Source organism: Diaporthe citri, assembly GCF_014595645.1.
Source record: "Diaporthe citri strain NFHF-8-4 chromosome Unknown scaffold_2, whole genome shotgun sequence".
Taxonomy (NCBI): Eukaryota; Fungi; Ascomycota; class Sordariomycetes; order Diaporthales; family Diaporthaceae; genus Diaporthe; species Diaporthe citri.
In genome coordinates, this window is record NW_025064847.1 from 2,913,386 (window position 1) to 2,938,085 (window position 24,700).

The window sequence follows — 24,700 nt, forward strand, 5'->3', positions numbered from 1 at the left end:
CAAATTCCCAGGGTAGTCCTTTTTCCGCCACCCGCCCTCTTCCGCAAACTGCGTGATTTTTCAGGTATGCAGTCATTGAACGAATGTGGAGTGAGAACCACTCCTGAAACTCAGCTTCCCTGCACGTCTATTGTCTTGCTCGAGGCGACCTGATTACATGAGGCTCCGGCAGGTCGAGACCGGACAGTGATTTTCCAAGCCTTCAAATGCAGCTCAAACGTACGTTTGTCCTGCTCAATTTCAGCCTTTCCAGCGCTTTGCCCGATGACTCTGACCGCCAGCGGTGCGTGCGCCTTGAATGTTGGGCGGAGCGTGGCCAGGCACCCACCGCTTCTGCCTAGCATGCTTCAAAATAAATGCAAGGAAGTCACCACTTAAGAGAACATGACTTTAGTGGTACAGAATAGTGGCATTCGCTCGATCTTCCAGCCATAGTCCATTCCAACGAGTTTTCACAGCGTAGATTGCACGTCATTTAGCCTCTTCGTTCCTTGCTCTCGCTTGATAGCCACAACGCAGCCACTGATTGCTGATTACCCAGCTCACCACAATTTTCCAGGTATTGCCCAATCTCATTCAATACACATGACACTGCTTCTTGCATGCAATCGGAGCAGCTACGTACGCCAACCAGATCACACCAGTGAACCGGATCAGCGGCAGGAGTCAGGACTACCCGCATCTCAGTAGTCTGTCCGTTTGGTGCCGTCGTTGCTAACCTCGTGACACCAAGTCTGTGATAATCAGCCGCTTTGGCTTTCAGCACGGCTGATCACGGTTTCGAAAAACAGAAAAAGGCACTTTGGCCATACTTCAGCGATACGAAGAGGTGTCGCCTGAAACGAGACACTTCAGCTTTCACACGAAAGGACAGGCATACGCAGGAAAGCCAAAAAAAAAAAAAATACCTATCATCATGTCCACTGCAAACGAGATTGTGGAGTGTGACGACAACGACCTCTGTCCCATTTGCAGACAACTACTTTATCATCCGGCAACAACCACCGCCTGTGGGCATGCAGCTTGTCATACTTGTCTCTTGACATGGATCGCGACATCCAAATCCGAGCCTCAGCCTCTCGACGGATCCTTCCGCATTTCTTCGGAGCCGGAGATTGACGGCATCTCCTTCGGATGCCCGTTATGCCGAACTGAGACCACAGTTGTTCTCGATGAGGCTCGTTCATCCCAGCTGGAGTCAACGTATCCGATCTTATACCAGGAGCGAGCCATGCAAAACACTGAGACCGACCAACTCATGATCATCCAGCTTGGAAACACGCACAAAAATGTCCCGCCCTCGATCTCGCCTTACTCGGGAATGACACGTACTCATCACTGGACTTTTTTTCTGAAGAGCTCGCACACAGACCTGATTGACTCTGTCGACCTCATACTACACGAGACTTTCCGGAACCACCGTTTTGTCACACTGCGGGAACCACCATTCACAAAGTCGTCGCTAGGCTGGGGATACTTTCGCTTCACTGCTTACATCACCCTTCACGATGGATGGGAATGGGTGTCGCCTGATGCAATGAACAGCGCGTCTAGGCCCAGAGGACGCAAGAACAGGCTGCCGGTAGAATGGATTTTGGAGTTTGGTGGAAGTGGAAGCCAGTCATTAACTACGGTACCGATCCGGAGGTCCGATGCCTTGGACGAGACCCTTACCTCGCTCCGCCGTCTCTTCGCCACAGATTGACGGTTAGGTTTGGTGGACCATCAATGTGGCACCCCCAAGTATTCGGATCTAGCATCGGCCCAATACAATTTTGGTCCCAGGATTGATGGTCCCTCTCGCATAGCAAGCAATCTGAAATAAGTATATCCTGATAAGAATGTTCTCAAATCTTAGTTCCGTTAGGCACTCTCTGAGTATAGGGTTTCCTGAGAGTTGTCTAAAGACTGAAGCAGATACGAATTGGCTGATCTTTCTGAGAACACTGACTCCTGAAAATTGTTCATCTCATCAGTGGGAGTAGTGGAATGCTTTGCGGACAGACTGTTGAAACTTTTTGTACCTTGTCGTCTGGTAGAAAAATGCTCAGGCAAACGGTATGCAGGTAATTTCAATATTGGACACAAAGATTGGATTGCTTGTCGTAAAGGTCGGAACGACACAGCCTTCAAGTTCAAGTTCATGAGATAAACATCTGTCTTATATTGAATAGAAATCAACCTAAGCCAGATTGTTTAAAATAACAACAAAACTTGTACACCTTCCCAATTCGTCACAGTCCCTCGATTCTGATGTGACACAAGGCGGTGACATGATCTGAGCCGGCTTCATCTTCATCCTTGAGATCAATGAGGAGCGCAAGTTCATCCATCTGTCGGTGCATCCCTCCAGGAAAGCCCGCAAGCACAGAGTCTCAGATCAGATTGTCTGGAAAGGTTAGCTCAGAGGTGGGAAAACTGGGTCATTTGAACATGTAGTTCAATAGGCAGAGAGCACACACTTACAGCCACCATTCTAGGAAATTGCTTTCCACATATTCAACATGGCAATGCTTCCCCTTGGTCATTTGTACCGCAATCACAAGTGGTACAGCCGGGCTCTATTGGGTAGGGAGTGGAAGTGGGAGTGGAAGTGGATCGAGTAATAGTCACTGTCCCAGTAACCGTGATTGTGCCTGTTGGTGTATGACTGGTGGTTTCCCCCGGGACATGAGTAACCGTGGTTGTACCCGGGTCTTTAGTAATCGTGGTTGTCCCCGGGTTTTCAGTAACCGTGGTCGTGACTGGTTCTTCAGGACTTGTGGTTGGTCCCGGTGTATGAATAACAGTTTTCGTAATGAACTTCGTTTCATCTTTGCCTTTGTCAAAGATTCCTATGATGTCTTTGATAACGTCTCCGGCTTCGTCGATGCCTTTGCTGGCAACGTTGTCCCAGTCGCCTCCATCGTCGGGAGGATCGTGTCGGTGGTGTCGGTGGTGGCGCTTAGAAAGCTTAGCAGGTGATGAGATCTGGCCATCGAAGGACGCGACTGTGCCGGTAGGGGCAATGAAAGAAGTATAAGCAGTATTCGGAGTGACAGCCTGCATTGGTTGCGGGCTGGTAAGGCTGTGCTGGGGGCGTGCGACCGAGAGGCCGACCAGAACGAAACTGGCCACAATATATGAGGACCACATGACATCGACTTTTTGCGCTCGGGACTCTCACGCTGGAGTCTGGTGTTGTTGGTCCGATGAGATACAGGAGAAGGTTGCAGTCAAGGGACTGTGGCGAGGAGCCACCTTTTTATTTCCAGAGAAGACACTTGGCTAGATAATCGGTCGCGCGAGGACGTGGTACGATATAACTAAGTTTCTAACCATTCGACGGTGTAACAGGCCGAGCCGACACTGCCTGTGGCTAGCATCACGGTTCTTTGGCTAGGAAGACTAAGTGCATCACGAGATCCATAGTAGCTGCAACCCCTCCAAACTAGGTGCGCACCTCATTCTATACGACCTACCAGTACCAGTATCCGAATGAGCTAAGATCAGTTATCTTCTGTTGGACTAGTATATCCTGCGCGAGTGAGGACTGGACTAGAAAATGCGACAGGAATCAGGGCTCTGGGCCCGAGCTAGGTATGTGATACATGAAATTACGAGGTGCACTCAGGGAAGAATTCAAGTTCAGTTCAGATGACTGTTTACGACCAAAAGAGCACCTGCAATTCTTCTGCACAAGTCTAGATACGTCTTGAGCAAGTGGTTTAAGGCCCCGTGGAGGACCTCAGGATTGAGTTCGAGACAGCAGATGTGACTCGGAGATGTTTCTATTGATTTTTCTCTGTTTACAGCCATAAATCTCACGGATACATATCAAATCCCAACCCTCTTTACTGGAGGTACAAGCTTTCGAGGTGGTTACATAATTTGGAGGCATCCACTCTGTCACACAACTCCCGTGTGACGTGTGCAGTAATTTAGTGGTGAAATACACTGCTCACTGATATGCCTGGCATCGTTTCCATGCTTAAGGCTTCCAATTTAATCGAAACGGCTATGCGGAACGTTAGACATCAACTTGATTCGCCTGAGTGTAAGGGGTAATGTCTTCTCATCCGTCACGAGAACGCAATGTACCAGTCGGCTGGGGCCGAAAGCTGAGACGTCAATGCCCTAGGATGCTTCATCGGACATTCTAACTACAAAAACAGAATCTACTCAGGCCCCTTGATCGACGGAACACCAAATTGGAAGATTCGGGCAAGTGAGAAAATCTCCCTTGCTATGTTGATATTCGCATTCCAGCCCTCGTGAGAAGCTCCCCTCACAATTTGTAACTTCGTTCAGTCGCCACAGCAGGTGAGTGCAATTATCAATTTCTGTTCCTTGAGGGGGTCTCGGCCCTTGCTTCCTACCTCGCCTATAACACCACCTTCGCCCGCTGCTCCACCGAAGTCGGCCAGGTGTGGCATATCCCCTGGGACCCGACGGATAGTGGGCGAGATCATACTACATTCTTCCTATTGCTCAGTATTTAAGAACATGAAGGATAGTTTTCCCCAGGACCATGAATTCAGGCCGAAGTGATTGTGGCGGTACTGCTTGAGCACCCAAGTGCAGGTCGGAAAGCACAGAGCCTTTGGTACATCATGATAAGTGGTTGACTGGTATGTCGTTCTCGCATCGGACAGACAAAAGCCACCTTAAGCCATATGCGGCAGCCCCATGAAGAGAAACAGTACAGTAACAGCACCGATTATGCAACGGCCCTCTAACAGAACTTGTGGGTGCATGACAGCGTCAGCATCGTTTGTCGGCTCCATTCCCTGCAGCATTAAGGACTGCCCTCGGTGAGCCGAGTTGGAGTCGACGCAACGTGACAGAGGCTGCACAGTCTGCAGTGGAAACGACGCGGACATCCGACCAAAGGGGATATCTCCCTGTAGGGAGCCCTCCTTTGCGACAAGCACTCCTGTCCAGGTCATTGTGAGAGTTCCGGGCAGCGGCGGATCCAAACTCTGTCGTGTCAGACTCCTGCAGAAAGAAGCCAGAGGCCTCTTCTCACGTCTCTGATTGCGGGGTGGTTGCCTAAACAGAAACCTTGTGGTATTCAGAGCATGTTTCAATTCATGGCGACTCATTTCCCGAGTCCCCCAGGTTCCCAGCGGTCGAATACATGGTTGAAAAGGGGGGTACCGTGTGGCTGGGTGTGTGATGTTGTGAGGCCAGTCGCGCTTCGACTCGTCTTCCCCTGTCATCCAGGCCAGCCCAGGGTTTCCACGGTCTCCTTGGCGAACTCCGTCCCCGAGCAGGGATTGGCGTGGTTGTCGATTCTGGCGGCTCTCGCTTCTCCACCCCCAGACTTAAGCTTAAAGAAAAGTGCCGCTCGCATCTCGATGCAGGTACGACTGGGCGGCTCACCTCGTCTGAAGTCTTCGTACTCGCCTCCTCAAACACCATGCCGCTTGGACCGTTCTTTTCTTATGCTCTGTCGCTCCCTTGATGCTTATCGGACGTTAGCTTTCCCCTCCGTCATTCATCAGCTGGCTGGTGTCTGCCAATGTCAGTGGCTTGGCGGGCACTCCGTCCGAGCATTGAAACGAAACTAACTTCGTCACCGCCACCCCTTCAGCTTCAGGATAGTTCAGACCACACTGTCCATGTTACGAAACGGGCGTTTGCCTCACCCAGTCGGGCAGATTGCAGATTTGCGGAAGATCGACGCAGATCACCCAACTGCACAACCGCCTCCTTCTCAAGGGGTCACTAATGGTGAGGACTCGTGGTATATATTGTGCCGCCTCCAACGTGGTGGGACTCCGATCCGGAAGGTCTTGACACTTACGAACGTACTTTTCCATCTTCTTGTCTTCTGCCAATTTCGGCTGTGCCGCTAGTTTCCTTACATCCAAATCCTTCATTACATTTTCTAAGAGCTGGGTCTCCATCCATTCTCTTTAACATGAAGTTCCTCTACATGATCACTCTGGTGGCTGGCGCGACCGCTATCGCCATTGAGCCGAGACACCACCAAGGAAAGGGCAAGGGCGGCAAGGGCAAGGGTTAGTTGAATACTCCAGAACGCCTTTGATCCAGACGAGGCACTAACGGGATCATATAGCCGGTGGTGCTGCAGCAGCAGGAGGTGCTGGAGCAGCAGGAGGTGGCTTGGCCGCTCTCCTCGGCGGCGCTGCGTAAGTTCAACACGAGACCTAAGTATTCGGATTGGCAGCAGTTGGCTAACTTCACAACAGCGGTGGAGGTGCTGGAGCTGCAGGCGGTGCGGCAGGTGGTGCAGATGCTGCGGGCGGAAATGCTGCGGGCGGAAATGCTGCTGGCGGTGCTGGCGGCGGTGCTGGCGGCGGCCTTGCCGCGCTTCTCGGTGGAGCAGCAAACTGAGCTTTGAGGCTCAAGGCTCTCACGGGTAGGGTAGCAGCGGCACCGAAGATGCTATCAGGCGTCCTTTGTTACCCCTAGTAATGGTCCGGTTGGGTGACTAGCCGTGAGCGACGTCAACGCAGGGTAGAGGCATGTCTGTACATAAGAGACAGCGAACAAGCCACTCACTTTGTTGATACACATGTTGTAATACACAGAAGACATTTTTCGAAGATTTATGAGCGTTTGAATGCATTGCGGTAAGATGTTATCTGCGTCAAGACGAACGAACAGATTGTGCACGCACCCTCGGTGTGGTAGGGTCGCGCCTAGTTACAGCCCGGTCTTGTGCCCTAGCATCCGCTCACTCTCGTGAAATAACATCTGTGCGTTGTACGTGTCCTTCGCATGCTCGGCGAGATGTTCATCGCCTAACTGGCAGTCAGACATGTAACCGAACGCCTCGCCGCCAACATCGAGCTCCCCAAGCTTCGGGTCAAATGCGGCAACAACCGTCGTGGCTGCGCCCTGGTCCAGATTCTTCCACTGGCCATGAGGTGCCGTTCCCTTGATCATGTTCCATGCCTCCTCATCCAGGTTTCGCGATAGCTCAGTGTCGATGGTGCCAGGATGGACAGAAAGGGCGAGTATGTTGTCACCACTCTTCTTGAAACGCCGGCTGAGCTCTGTGGCGTGCAGGATGTTGGCTGTCTTTGATTGCCCGTAGCCGATGAAACCGGGGTAGCCGTCGACAAGCCTGAGAAATCCCTCAGGCAGCCCTTTGGGGGGCTTCTGGCTATCAGGTACTCCGTCGTAGACATAATGGTAGATCTGGTAGTCATAGAAGCGAACGGGGGACAGTCGGTGGCCGTGGCTGCTGAGGTTTATAATGCGTGTGGCGCCCTTTGGTCCGTCAGGCTTTGCCGCCGCACGCAATTTAGGGAGCAGGAGGTAGGTGAAGTAGAATGGGCCAAGATGGTTGGTGAAGAAGTTTGCATCGACCCAGGTGTCCCCTGGGGTTTGTACAGCGTCCCTGTTCAGGTGGTTGACGCCGGCGTTGTTGATGAGGACATCAACGTGGTCGACCAGAGTATCGATCTGGGCAGCGGCCTCCTTGATAGAGTCGAGGGATGCGAGATCGAGGGAAACCTTCTGGACCTTTACAGCAGGATACTTTTCCCCAATCTCGGCTGCTGCGGCATCCAGCTTCGATGCCGTCCGGGAGGCCAGGATGAGATTCGCCGGCTCCTGGGAGGCGATCGCTACTGCTGTGGAGAAGCCGAGGCCAGCAGGGCTAACACCGGTGATGACAACTGCCAGCCAAGGTCAGTCCAAGCCATCAGATCTTGCTCAGTGACAATCACGTACCAATCTTGCCCCTGATTGATGCCCCGAGAGCTTTGGCCGCTTCGGTGCCGGTAGTGTCACTGTTGAACTCTGGATTGGACGTCATGGCGCAGATGTGACGAGCAGGTGCCTATACAATCTTCTACACTTTAAGATACAGACGAAACGAGACGTTTAGGAGTCGTCAGTGCAATGTCATTTGTTGCGGCCTCAAAACAATGAGGGGAACATTAGGCAGCACGAAGCTCGGTTTCTCGGCGTCTACTTCTGATGAAGCCTCGGGCCGCTTGGGGTGTGTTCTGGGGTTTCTCCTCACATGACCCACCTCCTCTCTACCTTTCCAACCTAAAGCTGGGGTCACCCAATCCTCTCGAAGAAAAAAAAGTGCCGCTGGACTTACAAGCCACAAAAGAGTAATTCTCCAGCTGCAAGGGGTAGGAATAGTTTGACCTGAAACGCACCGTCGGGAACGGCGCGCCCATGTTCATGATTACCAAGTTTGTGGGGCAACGGAGGCCTTCAAGATGAAGTGGTTGTGGGATACGCTGCCAAGACGCGAGTTGTATTTATCTTTATAGATGGAGAGGGCCAGGGTCGTACTGGGCGCTCGGCAATAAACCTCAAAAGGAACAATACAATCCATATTGATGATTTCGACATGAAAAGGTAGCCAAGAAACTCAAAAGGCAAGAGTATGCAAATATTTTGATATCAGACCCGCATCATATTTCAGAATTATAGCACGCAAAGATAGAGGCGAAAACTAACACCTCGGGGACAAGGGACAGGCTGACATCCAAATCCACTGCCTCCTACACAACCGCCCGAATCTCGCACATAAGCCCCTCGCCATTTCCTTGGAGCCACCTAGAAACAACTCTTTGATACATGTTTGCCAGCTTTCTCATCGCAGATGGGTCCATAACGCCATCCCAATACCCGAGTTGTACCTCCACGCTCTTCTGACCAACCAAGACACCCAAAACGACATCGAATTCCGGCGCTCTGCTTCCCCACAGACTGTCAAATCCAAGAACGTCATCCGACCCAGAAGAAACTGGGTAGTAGCCGGCACTGCTGGCATCGTTCACATACTCCACTGAAAGTGCCGAGTTCCAAGGCAACTGGGAAGCCGACGATTCCCTCTCCATCGCAGCGGCCGCCGGTACGAGTCCATGCTGGAATGGCAGCGTCTCGAGGAAGCTCTCGTGGACACGCCGCAGGACATCCACCCCGGGGTTAGACCCCGTGGCCCGGACCCTACATCCCAGCATGTTGATAAGAGGGCCGACCACCCCTTGAAAGTCTGCCATGTCGCGGTCCGCCACAACGTGGGCGAACACTACCTCATCAAGACCAGTGACAGCCTGCAGACAGGTTGCCCACGCGCCCTGGAAAAACGTCGAGGGCGTGACCTTGTATAGGCGGCAGACCTGGGAGATCACGTTGGAGTTAGTGTCGATGGAGATTGGGATCAAGACGTTTTCGCCTCTGCCAGCAGCGGGATCAATCTGGGAACTGGGAAGGTGGCATGGTTTCTCCATGAACGCGTCCAGGTATTGTATCCAAAAGCGCGTCGACTCCGTCAAATTGATTTCGTGTTGGACCTCGAGCCAGGCAGCATACTCGCGGAACCCAGGGGACGGTGATATAGGAGGTGCGGCAAAATATTCTGGATCCCGATACGCGCGAACCAGGTCCTGGTATATGATGCGCATGCTGGCGCCGTCTTGCAAAGCATGGCTGATCTCTAGCTTGGTGCATAGAGATGACTCTGTCTGGAACAGGGTGAGCCCAACATGCGGCTTCATGGATGCGTGGTGGACCGTATGATGTTCCTGAATGGTGGAGCCGTTGTTGATATCCGCCTCCTCGCAATGGATCACTTGAACGGATGGCTCGTAGTGACTCAACACGAGCTGATAGTACTCACCAGGCCGCGCGACACTGGGGAGGAAGATAGTGCGCAAAGCTTCGTGTCTGGCCGTGACCTGCACGAATGCACGTTGGAGACGGGCCACGTCGACGCTGTTCGTGCCACCGGAGGTGATGCGATGTGCGGTGTCTGACTGATAAGAACCCGGAATCCTCTTTTGGCTTTCGAGCATACGTTGTTGAAGGGGAGTACAGGGCACGATCGCTTCCACGTTGGAGAAGGATACTCCTGCGACATCCAAAACTGTTTCCAGCTTTTTGAGCTGCGTGTACCCCAGCTTCAGCGAGGGGAAATCACTGAGAGTTGGTGTGGTCTTCGTGGAACTCAGCATAGCCACTAGCTGGGAAAGACGTTGCTCCAATGTCTTGATGAGGTGGGTGAATACATCATAACTTCCTGTTTCATCGTTGTAAGTCAACTTCAACATCATTCGGTCGTTGGCCAGCGTTGGCGTGACGCGGAGTTTTGAATGAGTACCCCAAGACGTGGCATCGTAGATGAGATCATGGGCGTGGCCTTTCCCAGAATCCGCAGCAGGAACCGGACACATGGTGTCAATCAAGACTTCGACATAACCGGATGCTCGCCGCATGAGTGACTTGTCGATACGCTCGCCGACTCGTGAGTCTTTAAATCGGGCGAGAACTTGGATGCAGTCGGTGCAGTCAATCTCTGGGGTCTGACGCAGACGAGAAAACTGACCCACCGCCCTGGTAGGTCTGGAGTCATCCCTCACGGCGATCGATGAAGGGTAGCGACCCCAGATTTCGCGCCATGCCAAAGCGGTAGTGGCAACCACGATGTCTTGCGGACACGTTGACAAGGCTCGGTTGCTGTCGCCCATCAGAAGTGACGTTGATGCTTTGTCCAAGGTGATGGTCCGCTCAACGACATCCCCCGAGGCGTGGTTCCCAGCAGCGGTACTGCAAGACTCAAGAGCAGCCTCAGAATCGCCATTGAAGTCGTACACGGTCTTTTCCTGTATTTGTGCAAGAAACGATGCCAGAGGGAATTCTTCAGTGCCTGGGAGTATGTTTCCATCCAGCAGGGAGCGCAGATCTTCGACCAGTACACTCATCGACTTGGCGTCGGCGATCAAAGCGTGTGCTCGTAGGAGCACAACTTGTGTATGATCGTCACCGTCGCCGTTCTCATGGTGGAACAAATGGACTGAGAATAAAGTTTCTGTCTCCACGTTCAACTGGGCTTTGTTCAGGTTCGAGAGGCAGAGGTCCAGCTCGCCAAGCGAGGACAAAGAGTGAGCTCTGAATGTGTAGTATGCGGATGATGGACCCTTGGTGATGGTTTGAGCCCACTGTCCCTGAGCGTTGCGTGAGAATCGAGTTCGGAATGAAGAATACTGTTGCACAAGGGCTTCGACAGCCCGCAACAGATTCGGTACCGTGATCCGCGCCGCCGGCGTCACCTTTGCTGCGTTCACCATCTGAGGCAGGTGAGTGCTTTCTAGGCAGGCTTGCTGCCAAGCTGTGACTGGCAACGCGATGCCAATAACGTCTCTTAACTCAGTCGGGCCAGTGTGCAGAAGTTGAGCAGCCGAAACCAGGTCAAACATACTCACCGCAGTCAGAATATCTGGAACAGTTAGTGAGAGACCCGCTGCTCGGCATTTGGCCCTCAGTTGCATTGCCGTAATAGAATCACCCCCAAGGTCCAGAAATGACCTGCCCATGTGAACACTGGGAAGTCCGAGAACCTGGGCCAACACATCATGGAGTAGCTTTTGCTGAGACGTGGCTGGTGAGCCTGCAGCACCATGCTCTGCATCTTCCCCTTGCCCAACGATATCCTGGTATCCTGCTTCGTCTATTTGCTCAAGCCACTGCAAGACCGTCACCCTGTCCAATTTGTTATTTGGGGTCAATGGAAGTGCTTGGACAGCAATCCAGATGGCGGGCACCATGTAATCAGGTACCTTTGTTGCGAGATAGCTGCGGATCGCAGACACCTGCGAGTCTGCAATACCCTTGTCGAGGCCAGAGACCAGGTCGAGCTGCTTTTTTTGTGAAAGCGGCTTGGATGAGGATTTGAGGCTCAGGACAGCAACGAGTTTCTTCTGCAAAGGGCCTCGTTTGGGAAGGAGCACGACAGCCTGGTGGACGCGCGCATCAGCAGCCGTGTGGTGTTCAATGTCGCCGAGTTCGATGCGCTGGCCGTGATGCTTGACTTGGAAGTCCTTGCGGCTCACATAAAAAAATTCTCCTGCAGGGCTATACCTGCAAAGGTCGCCTGTCTTGTACATCCTGCGAGGAACGCTCGATCTTGTCTTGCCGGAAGCCCAAGCTGGGTTGGTGATGAAAGCGGCGTCTGTCTTGATTTTGTCGTTCAGATAGCCTCGAGACACCATCCTGCCCTCAATAACTAGCTCTCCAACAGCACCGAGAGGGGCCAACTTGTTATGGTCATTCTCGTCGACAATCCACATGTGACATCCAGATGGGCGGCCAAGGTTGGCAGGATGGCCCTCAATTGCCAGGGGCACGGCATCGACGCAGTGGATGCTACACTCGGTCATGCCATAGCTGATGATGAGATCCACTCGCGATGCCCAACGGTGGATGTTGTCACTCGTCAGGAGTTCTCCACCCAAGATAAGGGTTCTCAAACCTGGAACGCTCGTCGGCTCGACCATTCCGGCTACGGTTGGCGTGAGGAAAGCATAATTACAACCCAGTCGATTGATAGAACCGCTAATGTCGTTGGTGCGCTCGTCTTCAGAAGGCACGCAGATACAGCCGCCACGTTGAAGGGTGGTGAAGATGTCAGCCACAGACACGTCGAATGTGTATGCTGCAAACTGAAACAGTCTGGTGCCAGGACCAATCTTGCGATTAGTCCCGTGGGCTCGGCTAGAGGTGCAGAGCGATCCGTGTTCCACGACGACTCCCTTCGGCTTTCCAGTGCTACCGGATGTGAACAGCACAAATGCCGGGTTGGTGGGAGAGACACGAGGGAGCAATGAGGCAGCACCACGACCAGACAACTTCCCAAACAAAGAAGCGTCAACAGTGACGATCTGCACGTCTGGGAGCTGATCGACGAATTTGCGTGAATTCGATGCATCCGTGAGGATGACGTTCGAAGCGGCCTGCCGTATGATGTCAACCATTCTTGAAGCCGGTGACTTGATTCCCAGGTGCACACAAGCCCCACCAGCCTTGAGGGTGGCCATCATGGCTACGACAGTATAGATAGACTTGTCAAGGCACATAGGCACAAGACCTTCAGGCCTGATACCCTTCTCAACCAGGTGAACTGCCAATCTGTCACTCATTTCGTCCAGTTGCCCGTACGTGAGTGAACCCTCCCAAGAGCTGACCACAGCCTCGGTGTCAGGTCGTTCGTTGGCCTGTCGGCGGAAAATATCGTGGACACATTCCTCGACATCTTGTATGTCCACCGCGTCATTCCAAGAAACCATTCTGTCGATGTGTGCAGAAGGTACAAGGTTGATGTCCGTCAGCAAGGCGCCTGAAGTCAATAGCTTTGGAGTGAGCAGCTGGCCGACGACGTGCTCAAATTGTTCCAGGACCCATCTTGACGTAGTCTCTGCCAAGACGGACTTGTCAAACTGGAGCTCGACATGGACCTCCTCGTCGTTCATGACGTTGCATTCAACCACCACCGGGTAGACGTGGAATCCACGGAGGAAAGCTTTGTCCACGACCTCGTCCATAATGGAGCTGCTTTTCTGAGAGTCTTCAACCAACGATTGTTGGATGACGAATAGGTTGCGGAGGTTTTGTTTCCGTTCTGCCAGAGCAAAGGCTCTCTGCACGCCGGCCTGCTCAAAAGGCACCATGTCGATGCCGAGTTGCTGGACTCCGTCAAGGAAGCCTTTTATCGTTGTGTCCGGGGCAATGGCGATATGGAGAGGAACAGTGGTGATGGTCGGGCCGACGATGGTGTCTATCCCGCAAACATCGGCGTTACGACCAGAGTTGGTGGCTGCGAACGCTACGTGCTGGGAGCCCATATACCGTGCCGTAACTATAGCCCACGCTGATCGAAGAATTGTTGATAGCATGAAAGGCTGCCCGGCCCGGCGATGCCCTTCGACGTTGATTGTCGTCGTGATTTCCGAGTCAGGGCAAGATTGGTGAGTCGCCGACGGAAGAGGTGGGAAGCTTTCAGGCGCCCCGTGTGCAAGTTGTTTGGTCCAGAATGCTTGCAATTCGTCGGCACTGACTCCCGACGTCACAGCTTTGACGAAAGAATTGTAATGTGTTACGGGAGGGTGGATGTAAGGCCCTCTGTAAAGCATATCAAGCTGTGCCATCAACACGTTGAAGCTGTAGCCGTCGTAGAGTGCGTGATGGACAGTCCAAATGAAGTGACTGTGCTCAGCGTCCAGCGCATAGCGCGCCAGGGGGCTGCCGTAATGAATTGGTATTGCTCTGTCGGCGGCGAGATAGTTGGGCAGGGTGAGTTCTTGCTGCCAAGTGACATCCTCGTCAATCACCACCTGCATCGCCTCCCCAGAATTGGAGCATAGAACGATCCTGGTTCTCAAAATTGGGTGAATGGCGACCAAATGGGACCAAGCAGCCTGAAACCTCCCGGTATCAATATCGCCGTGGAGGCGGAACACCCTCTGTGCAGTGTAGGCGCCTTGCCGCTGAGTAGCTAACTCCATCAGCCCTTCTTGCAGAGGCGTGCAGGGATAAATGTCCCGAATCGCGTCCACAGAAACAGAGCATTGAGTCGCAGCATCCTTGATTACCATCTCTCTGTTACTTTGCGATCCAGAGAGCAAATCGAAGGGTTCTATAAGGTCGCTCATCCGTGGCTGTTCTCGGCCGTCCAGCCAAGTTGCCACAAGGGCCATCTGGCTGAGTTCAGGATTCTTGAAGATATCAGCCACTATCAGTGAGACTCCATGAGATCTCGCCAACGAAGTGAGACGCATGGCCTTGATAGAATCACCGCCCTTTACAAAGAAGTTGTCGTGTGCGTCGACATGCTCTGGCTCGATGCTCATGAGCCGAGCCCAAAGACCTTGCAGCAGAATTTCGGTCTCCGTTGACGGAGCACGCTTGGCACCAGATGCAGCAGGCCTATCGACTGAGGAAAGCGAATAGAGGGCAATCTGATCCGGTTTCAATGCAGCACCCATCGTCTTCAGTGCATTTCGATCAATCTTGTTGGTCTGCGTCTCCGGCATATCGTGCAGGGGCACGTAGAGAGTTGGCACCATGTATGCTGGAAGTGACTTCGTCAGATACTCCCGTAGCTCCCACAGCTGACCCTCCAGGTCAGAAGACCAAGGTGACAAGTTTTCTGAGCGTTCAGCAGTGTTATGGGCATTCGAGCGCTCCACTGCCGATGGCACAACAAAGGCGACGAGGGCAGCCTTATCGACATCGTTACCTAGCAACACCTTCTCCACGGCCTGCTTGTAGGTGTTCAGCTGGCTAATCTTGACGTGGTGCTCAATTTCACCAAGTTCAATACGCAGACCTCGGATCTTGACTTGTGTGTCCTTTCGCCCGAGATAGATCAAGTTGCCGTCTTCGGCATAGCGGACTAGATCTCCAGTCTTGTAGAATCTTGAGGAAAGGTTCAATACATCAAAGGACGAGGCCCAGGAGGGGTCACTGATAAATGAATTTGCCGTTTCCTCGGGTTTGCCTAGATATCCTCGAGCCAGGATTGGGCCTTCGATGAGGAGCTCTCCCACGCAGCCGACAGGAAGCAGTCTGTCGTGGTCGTCCTTATCAACAACCCATGTGCGTCCACCATGACCCTTGCCAATCATGGACGGTGGGGTTTCCGAGGTCGACGGAGTCATAACCGCCAATATGGAACATTCTGCCGGCCCGTAGTCGTTGAACAAGTTGACACGCGAAGCCCAGCGGGCATGGATGTCAGGGCGAAGCGGCTCACCGCCCAGAACCAGCGTCTTGAGTGACGGAACATCTTCCGGATAGAAGTTTTGTGCGATCGTAGACACCATGATGATCCAGTCCACGCGGAACTCATTGATGGCCTGGACCAAATTGTTCATCCTCTGGTGCTCTGACGGAATGCAAACACATCCACCTCTGACAAGAGGCGCAAAACTCTCAAACAGGCAGATATCAAATGTGTGCGTCGCAAACTGCAGAACACGCGATTCTGGTCCAAGCATAAGCTCGCCCAGCTGATGGTGGGCCATGGTGCAGAACCCACTATGCTCGATCACTACTCCCTTCGGACGCCCTGTACTGCCGGAAGTAAACACTATAAAGGCAGCGTCACGAGGCTCGATGTCGTGAAGTGCTGTCAATTGTACATCTAGGTGCGACGGAAGAGAGTCAAGCAAATCCTGGTCGACGGACAAGATATTCGGCACGGTCCCGTCGAATATGCTGCTGTGCTGCGGTGAGACAAGCACCAAAGACGTCTCGATGTCTTCAAGGATGTCCGCGATACGTCCCCTAGGATACGTAGGCAGCAAGGGGACGCAGACGCCGCCTGTACGCATAACAGCATACATGGAAACAAGGTTCCAGATTGACTTGTCAAAACACAGACCAACTCTCACCTCCCTCCCAACTCCTAGAGAAGCGAGGTGGCTCGAAAGCTTCAAAGTGACGAAGTCAAATTCTTGGTAACTCAGCTGGCCGTCCCATGCATAAACAGCTTCGGAGTCTGGTCGAAGAGCAACGTTCTCAGAAATGAGATCCGGTATGCAAGCGTCGACGCGCATTGGGAGACCGGCATTCCATTCACGGATATCATGGAGGTCGTATGGGTTGAGCAGCTTGATCGCATCAAGAAGTGTATCCATGTTGGATATCATCGAGAGCTGCTGGACTATGTGTTGGAACTGGTGCAGGATTCGGGTCGTCTGTTCCGACGAGATGACATTCTCATCGAACAGTGCCTCCACAGTGTACTCTCCTGAATCTTCCAGGTTGCAGAGAACCGTGAGCGGGTAGTATTCCAGCAAAGTGCCCTCATGCCTCGGAAGTGGCTCCATTCCCAAGAATGTCACATCACCATCATGTTGATTCGGCTGGATGACGAAGAGATTCGAGATATTGTCGACCGCGTTGCGAGCATCGTTGCTGAGTTCTCGAATGCGCTGCAAGCCAACTTGTTCAAATTTCATCGCCTCAAAGGCATGAGCCTGGAGCTTCTCCAGGAAACTCCTCACAGTGACACCGGAAAGCTTCGTTGGAATGCGTACGCGCACAGGCACGGTGGCAATGGTGGGACCCATAACCTCCTCGATTTCAGACATGGACACATTACGTCCTGACAGTGTCTGGGCAAAGACAACATCGGGAGAGTCGCTGAAGCTCGCGAGTGTCAATGCCCAAGCGGCACGCTTGATGGTTGAGTCCAGGATACCAGAAGCGATAGCATCTGGAGCTTGAGCATGCACAGTAATCTTGGTGGCCAGTTTGCCGGAGGATGATGAAGCGTAGTCTTGGCTTGTTGGCGGGAAGCTCACCGGACAGCTCCCCCGGCCATCAAGAGTCTCCTTCCAGAAGTCATCCGCCGCTGATTCATCTACGCTCGCAACATGGCTGATAAAGTGCTTGAATGGCGTTGACGAAATGACCGGCTTACCCCAGAACGCATCAGCCACCTGGTTGAAGAGGATCGTCATGGACCACCCGTCGTACACGGCATGATGCGCCGTCCAAACGAAGTACACAGTCTGGTTGGATGTCTGTCTGACTACGGCTAAGCGCAGCAATGATTCACCGTACCCTAACACGGTTGCCTTATCGCGTGCCAGGTAGGCATCCAAATTTTCGACATCTGTGACTTTCCACGACGGAGGGAGCCTTGTAACACTACCCATTGAATGAACGTGTTAGCTGAAACAGGCTCTGTCTGCAATTCAAAGGCAAAGTGGGACTTGAGGAAAAAAATAGAAAACAGGGATACTAACACCTGCATGTGCCTAATGGCATCCAACGAGATGATGCGAGTGCGAAGGATGGCATGGATTTGAGCAACAGTATCCCAAGCCGACTGCATCCGAGGAATGTCCAGAGTAAATGGGAGAGCAAAGACAGCCTGCGTGATATAAGCTCCGGGGCTCCTCAGTCCCAGGGCCATCATACCATCTTGAAGTGCTGAGGTCGGGTAGATGTCCTCAATTTCCTCAGGGTTGACTTTGCATTGCGCCGCAGCTTCTGGGAGCGCTGATGAAACGTCGACAAGTTCGAAAGGTGCCGCTGATGCCAGCGCCAGCTGATTTGCGTCCGCCTCATTCCGGTCGTCTATGATAGCAGCCAAGTCACCAAGTGTAGGATGCTTGAAGATGTCGGTAACATGCAGGATCAAACCAAACTGCTTCCGGGCAGCGCTCACCAGCTTCATGGCACCAACAGAATCGCCGCCCAGGGCGAAGAAATCATCACGACGCCCGATTTGCGCCCGCTCGATGTCCAAGGAAAGTCCCAAAAGCTCCTGGAGAATCTCTTCAGTGCGGTTTGTAGGAAGTTCAAGGCTCTCAGAGGATCTCAAAGAATACTGCGAGACCGCTTGCTGGGATGAGGCAATGGTCGCCACCAAGCCTCGTAACTTCTGGCGATCCAACTTGCCAGAGGTGGTGTGTGGGATCTCCGTGGTGGGTATCCATAGCGAAGGCATCATGTATGATGGCAGTACCTTTGCCAGAGAGTGTTGCACCTCTGTGAAAATGTCTTTCAATTCGGCTGACAGCTGCAATGAGAGCAATGCTCCCTTCTGACAGGACGGGCCGGGACTGGGAACGCTGACAAAAGCCACAATGTCTTTCTTGTGAGCAGTTTCTTTCATTGATGTCGCATCCACGGCAATGTGGTAACCTTGCGGCAGCAGTCGCTGAGCTTGGCACATCACCTCGTCAAGCTCCACCCGCTGTCCATTTATCTTGACCTGAGCGTCACAGCGGCCAAGTATCGTGATACTACCATCTGTATTCAAGATTCCAAGATCACCGGACTTGTAAAACCTCTTCGATGAGGACGACGCGCCTTTCGGAAACTGCGAAGCCCAAATTGGGTCCTCAATGAAGGCGGCAGCCGTCTTCTCCGGATCGTTGAGGTAGCCCCGGGCGACGAGTGGTCCTTCAATCAGGATCTCTCCTACGCATCCGGGAGGTACAAGCCTGTTGTGGTCTCGTACGTCTACTATCCAGACATGGGTTCCATAGGCTGGGCCGATATTGCTTGCTGGAGAAGACGTTGACAGGCGAGCACTGGCTGTATGGTTGACGGTTGTCTCGGCTGGGCCATACAAATTGTATAGCTCAACATGGTCTGCCCACCTCTCTATAACATCGCGATTGAGAGCCTCACCGCCGTTGTTAAGCCTCTTCAAAGTTGGAACGTCCGCCGGATGGAGCATCCCACTGACTGTGGCCGTGAGATCCGCCCAGTTCGCCCTTGTGAGATTGATGCCGCCAGAGAGATCATTCATTCGCTGCTCATCCGATATGACGCACACCGTCCCTCCGAACATCAATGTAATGAGGATGTCTTGTAGTGAGACATCGAAAACGTAGGCGGCGAACTGCAAAGCGCGGGTCTCGGGGCTGAATCCGAGGACTGGTCCCATCGTAGCGGCACAAGTTCGCAGATTGCGATGCTCAAGCACGATTCCCTTGGGTTGTCCAGTCGTGCCAGACGTAAGACGACGAAGCATGCATTATGCGGCTCAACGGCGACATCGGGCGTGCTTGCAGGCTGAATAAGGCTCTCGAAAAAAGCTTCATTGATGACCAGCACGTGCTCAATTTCAGGTGCGTGGAAAAACAAGTGCGCGGTCCGATGATCGGCCAGCACCACGGTAGAGCCACACTGCTGGATCAAGCCGCGAAGGCGACCAACAGGATGGCCTGGGTCAAGAGCTACTGCAGCTCCGCCAGCTTTGAGGATGGCCAGCATCGAGATAATGGCGAATGCGGACTTGGGGAAGCAATACGGAATGATGACCTCTGGCCCGATGTTCAAAGACACAAGGTGATGGGCTAGTTTACTACTGGAAAGACGGTCTACCTCGGCGTAGGACCACGATCCTTCGTTTGAGCAGATGGCCTCATGGTCGGGGGCAGCAAGGGCCTGGCGTTCAATCGCGTGGTGAACGCACTCGCTGACGTACTCATGATTCGCGGCGATGATAGATCTCAACTGCTGAATATGATGATCGCCGACGAGGTCGACTTGGCCCACGTCGGTTTCGGGGTGTGTAATAATTGCCTTCACGGCCTCTGCGAAGGTGGTTCCGATATTCTCAGCTTGTAGTCGTGTGATCTCATCTGTCCAGAATTGGAGTGAAGCGTCAATTTTCGTCTCAGAGACGCCAACGTCCAGGGACAGGACGTATTCCGTAGGGTCATGGCCTTCCATCGCCTCGATACAGATGCCTGAGCTTGGATACATGTCTTGGTCTGTATCCCTGTGAAACGAGATGATAGTATTGAACAGGGGCTGATTGGCTAGTTTCAAGCCGTGCTGTATGTTGGCGAGCCCGAAGTACTGGTGAGGTAGTGAGTCGACCAAGTTTCTCGCCACGTCCTGAAGAGCCAATGACAAGGTCGTGTCTTGGTCAAGAGTAATGCGGCTGACAAGCATGGTCAGAAAAGCGCCGACGCCTTCCTGGATGCCATCCAAAGGAGCATCTCTACCAGAGGAGAGTAATCCAAAACAGACGTCCTCAATCCCGGTATATTGCTTGAGGATCAAACCCCAAGCAAGCTGGAAAACGTTCACCCAGCTGACAAGCTTGTCGTCACAGAAGCGACTCAGCTCGATTGGACTCACGCCGATATCGATTCTCACAGCACCCAACTTCGGGACGGTAGCCACAGCGTGCTCCAAGAAAGCCATGGCGGGAAATATGGTAGGCTTTACGTCGGTGAGGTAACCCATCCAGAATGCCGTCGCTGTGTCTGCTGGGAGTTCAAGGGTGTATTTAATATAATCCTCAAACACGAAACCGGGCCGCTCGCTGATGAGTCCATCATAAGCCAAGACAAAGTCGCTCAGGAGAGCAGCGATGGATGATCCGTCGATGATGGCGTGGTTGATTTCGAGTTTGCAAAGTGCGAGGCTGGGTGACACTTCGCAGATGGTGAGGCGATGTAGGGTCTCACCCTCTCGAAACTGGACGCGATCTTGAGATTCGAAAACGCGCACCGCGTCCTCCTCAGTACACTCCCGAGTGTCCACTTGTGATTTCATACTGGACACAACTGTCTGGTCGTAGAGACCTGAACTGCCTGCCGTTCGTACGAAAACTGTCCGCAAGGATGTGTGGCGTTGTACGACTCGGTCCCATGCATCCTTCAAACGTTGGATGTCAAGCGTCGCCGAAGGCACTCGTGGGGTGATCCTGAGCACGTGGTTGTACTCATACGCGCCCGCACGACCAGGACGAAGCTGAGAGAGCAGCAAGCCATTTTGCATCGCAGAAGCAGGGTAAACACTCTCAACCTGGTCAAGGTTATGAATACCCACTCCTGGAAGTGTAGAGCGAGCCATGACCTCCAGCTCGTCGTAACCTAGCTGCAACAGCGGTACATCAGACAACGTAAGCTCTCGCGACTGCTTCTCCAACTGATTCACTGCGTTAACCAAACAGGAATTGGTTGCTGCAATCCATGACTGGATAAGATCTTTCTTGGCCATGTTTTTGTTGTAGAAAAACAGCAGCTGCATCTGTCCATGGAGAACCTCGGCAGTGACCTCTACAAGCGAGAATCGCGGTGCCTGCGCTCCAATATCATGGTAGAGGGCTTGGTATCCGGGTACCATGGTGAGAAGAGAGTCGGGGCGTTCCATTTGTTGATACAACCCCAAGTAATCAAAGGAGATCTCCACGTTGTCGTGCTGGCCGAATTTGGCAGCGCCGTCTGCGTTGAGGTAACGGGAGGCGAAGTACTGTCGGCCATTGCTCGGAACGCTGTGTCGAACATCTTTGGCGCGCTTGATAACATCCAGAATACTGAGATCTCTGGGGCCATCTTTGGTGTCAACTAGGAGAGGGTACATGGTAGTGAACCAGCCAACCGTTTCCGAGATATCAATGGCGTCGTCCCAGGGCTCACGGCCATGGCCTTCGCGAAAGATGGCAGGCGGTTGACGGTCTCTGAATATTTGGCCGAAGGAATAGACAAGCGAAGCCAGAAGAATATCGATGGGCTCAGTGCGGTAGGCAGAGTGGCTTTTTCCCTCGAGGAGTCTCTTGGTCATCGCGTGATCCAGTTTAAAGCTGGCCTCCACAGTGTCAACCATGGTGTTGGGCGTCTCGGCCATTCCCCAGTAGTCAAGATCAGCAGATGGAATGCTGTAAGGGAGCACTTTGGAAATCTCAGTCATCTGTGCGTGTTCCGCCTGTAGTGCAAGCCAGCTCTGGAAAGGCAGTGGCTTCTCTGCATTAATCGATCCTGTGACGATGCTTTCTTCGAGGTCTCTTATTATGGTGCGCCAGGACACAAGATCAACCATGACGTGATGAGCTACCAAGAAGATACGGCGATCACGTCCGTTGATGTTGAAGTAAACCGCAGCGAACACTGGGCCGTCCCTGAGAGACAAGCTGGCTTGGGTCTTGGCCATGATTGGCAACGCATCCTCCTCGACATCTACATCGTGGGAAACAAAGCTAAAGGAGTGGTCTGAGTCTGATGGTATCCTTTGCATCCATTGGCATGTTTCGACGTCACGACCGAAGCGAACTCGAAGCATGGAGTGCCGGGCCACAACACGTTCAAGGGCCTCATTAATGGCAGTTGGGTCTACCATTCTTCGTACTTTGAGAAAGAAGCTCTGGTTGAACCGGGTTTCTTCAACAGAGTGAGATTGCTCGGGGGCGAGATCAAAGAACATCCGCTGCACTGGCGACAGCTCAAACGGGGTATCGACTTTCTCTTCTGTCATATACTTTGGCAAGGCAGAGGCCTTGATGCAACGCGACAGGTCGATAAGACTCTTGCTCCTCAAGACATCCTTCACGCTTAGCACCAGTCCCAGGCTCCTGCACTTGGCGACGACCTGCATTGCGGTGATTGAGTCGCCGCCAATGCTGAAGAAAGACTTGTGAGAGCTGTCGACGACAGAGGACTGCGCAAGACCCAGAACGCTGGAGATGACTGAGCACAGTTGCTCGTCAATTTGTGGTGTGTCGTGAAGTGGCTCGTTGGTCAGTCCAAGTACCAAACGTTGTAAGTCCTGATCTGCCTCGGACAACCATTTGCTGACCAATGACCGATTCAGCTTTCCAGAGAGAAGAAGGGGAAAACTCTCCAGCACGATCCAATGTTCCGGGACCATGTACTCTGGAACCTTGGCGGCCAGCTCTTTTCGAAGAGTCTGGACAATCCGCTGGATGGGCTCGTTGTGCATTTCATCATGAACACAGACAAGCGCCTGAGCCGTGTCCAAAGTCTCGATGAGATGCCCCTTGAGAGACACAAGGGCGACCAGATGGTTAGCGAACACGCCTGTTTTGGGAAGTAGCACTACTTGGTGATGGACATCCGGCTGCACAGCGATATGGTGTTCGATCTCACCCAATTCGATGCGGAAGCCACGTAGTTTGACCTGGGTGTCTTTCCGGCCCAGAAGATGAATTGAACCATCATCTAGAAACTTAGCCAGGTCGCCGGTCTTGTACAGTCTCCGATCATGGCTCTTCTTATCAGTCACACCCCACGCCGGCCGCGTAATAAATGCCTGGGCAGTTCTTTCCTCGTCTTTGAAGTATCCGCGAGCCAGGAGAGGTCCTTCGATGAGAAGCTCACCGATTTCATCTGGGGGGAGAAGGATATCGTGGTTGTCCGCATCAACGATCCAGCAGACTCCGCCTACCGGGTGCCCAATATTTGATGGGTCTGTGTGGACGGTCATTTGGGTGTTTCCTGCAGCTGCCACAGAGCATTCACTTGGACCATAGCCATTGATCAGTTGAACGTGGTCGGCCCACGTCTCAACGTCGACCTTGGAGAGGGGCTCTCCTCCTAACGCCAGAGTCCGCAGAAGCGGAACCATATCGGGCGTCATGAGCTTGACTAGAGACGGTGTCATGAAAGTCCAGGTGATGCGGTGCTCGTTCAGAAGATAGGCAGGACCATTCGCCATCAGGCTCATATCGGGGATGCAGATGCAGGCGCCATGAATCAGACTCGTCAGGATCTCCAGCATACTGACGTCGAAAGTGAACGAAGCCAGTTGCAGAATGCGGGTATCGTGGTGGATATTTGCAAGCTCGGCATGGCGCAAAGAACCGCTCAAAAACGCTCCGTGCTCGATCTCACAACCTTTCGGTTGGCCAGTGCTGCCTGATGTGAAGATGATGTAGAGGAGATTGCCAGGCTGGGCGATGTTCCCGGATATCATTTCAACGGCACAATGGGCGTACTGTCTCAGGTCCTCGAAACTCAGCAGCAGCGTTGGAGGGTACCCGGACTCAGTGAACAGATGCTGTTGCAGGGGTGAGCAGACTATAGCCTTCGCTGCGGTCTGAGAGATAATGTATTCGATCCGACTTTGAGGATAGGATGGGTCCAAGAAAACGATGGCAGCGCCGGCTTTCAGAACACCGAGGATGGCCACGACAGCCCATTTCGATTTCTCAAAACAAAGGGGAACGACATTCTCAGCTCGTATGCCCACTTTCTGCACAAGATAGCGAGCGATAACATCAGAGGCCTCATCCAATTCCCCGTAAGTCCACGTCCCATCATGGGCATCGACAGCCAGGGCGTCCGGCCGTAGTTTTGCCTGCTCACGGACCAGGATGTGGACGCAGTTCTCGACCTTCTCAGGCACTGCCTCATTCCAGGCCCAGACAGCAGAAGTCGTCAATCCTGCCGTGGTATCCATGATATCAATGCGTCTAACTAACATTAGTCGAGCTTCTACCCCAGCCATGCTGGTGTGTTCAGACTTACCTTCGCAGTACAAGTGCAAGGAGTGAACATAAACATATAGCCGCGGCAGACGACAGACCCAGCACCTGCAGTTGGAAAACGTGGTAATTGAGCTAGTGTACGAAAAGGCAGATTTTCAAAACTGTGGACCAGGAAGAAGGAGTTTTGTGCCTGTTCCGGTTGGGCATTTTCTTGGGCTAGTCAAAGTGACCATGTACCTG

General features: G+C 52.9%; 3 protein-coding genes across 3 annotated transcripts; 2 read left to right on the forward strand and 1 right to left on the reverse strand.

Moving 5' to 3' along the window:
• Positions 1 to 916: 916 nt before the first annotated feature.
• INS49_006414 (uncharacterized protein) lies at positions 917 to 1,705 on the forward strand (the record flags this gene model as incomplete). The annotated part of the gene is made up of 1 exon (XM_043167186.1): positions 917 to 1,705. The coding sequence occupies one exon, from the start codon at positions 917 to 919 to the stop codon at positions 1,703 to 1,705; it is 789 nt and encodes a 262-aa protein (XP_043028330.1).
• A 4,200-nt stretch (positions 1,706 to 5,905) lies between these two features.
• On the forward strand, positions 5,906 to 6,349 carry INS49_006415 (uncharacterized protein; the record flags this gene model as incomplete). Its single annotated transcript, XM_043167187.1, has 2 exons — positions 5,906 to 6,005; positions 6,198 to 6,349. 2 exons carry the CDS (start codon positions 5,906 to 5,908, stop codon positions 6,347 to 6,349), a joined length of 252 nt encoding a protein of 83 aa, XP_043028331.1.
• A 305-nt stretch (positions 6,350 to 6,654) lies between these two features.
• Positions 6,655 to 24,456, reverse strand: INS49_006416 (uncharacterized protein; the record flags this gene model as incomplete). Its single annotated transcript, XM_043167188.1, has 7 exons — positions 6,655 to 7,634; positions 7,690 to 7,798; positions 8,619 to 11,048; positions 11,538 to 17,293; positions 17,686 to 18,693; positions 18,907 to 19,120; positions 19,462 to 24,456. The coding sequence occupies 7 exons, from the start codon at positions 24,454 to 24,456 to the stop codon at positions 6,655 to 6,657; spliced, it is 15,492 nt and encodes a 5,163-aa protein (XP_043028332.1).
• Between the last annotated feature and the right edge of the window lie 244 nt (positions 24,457 to 24,700).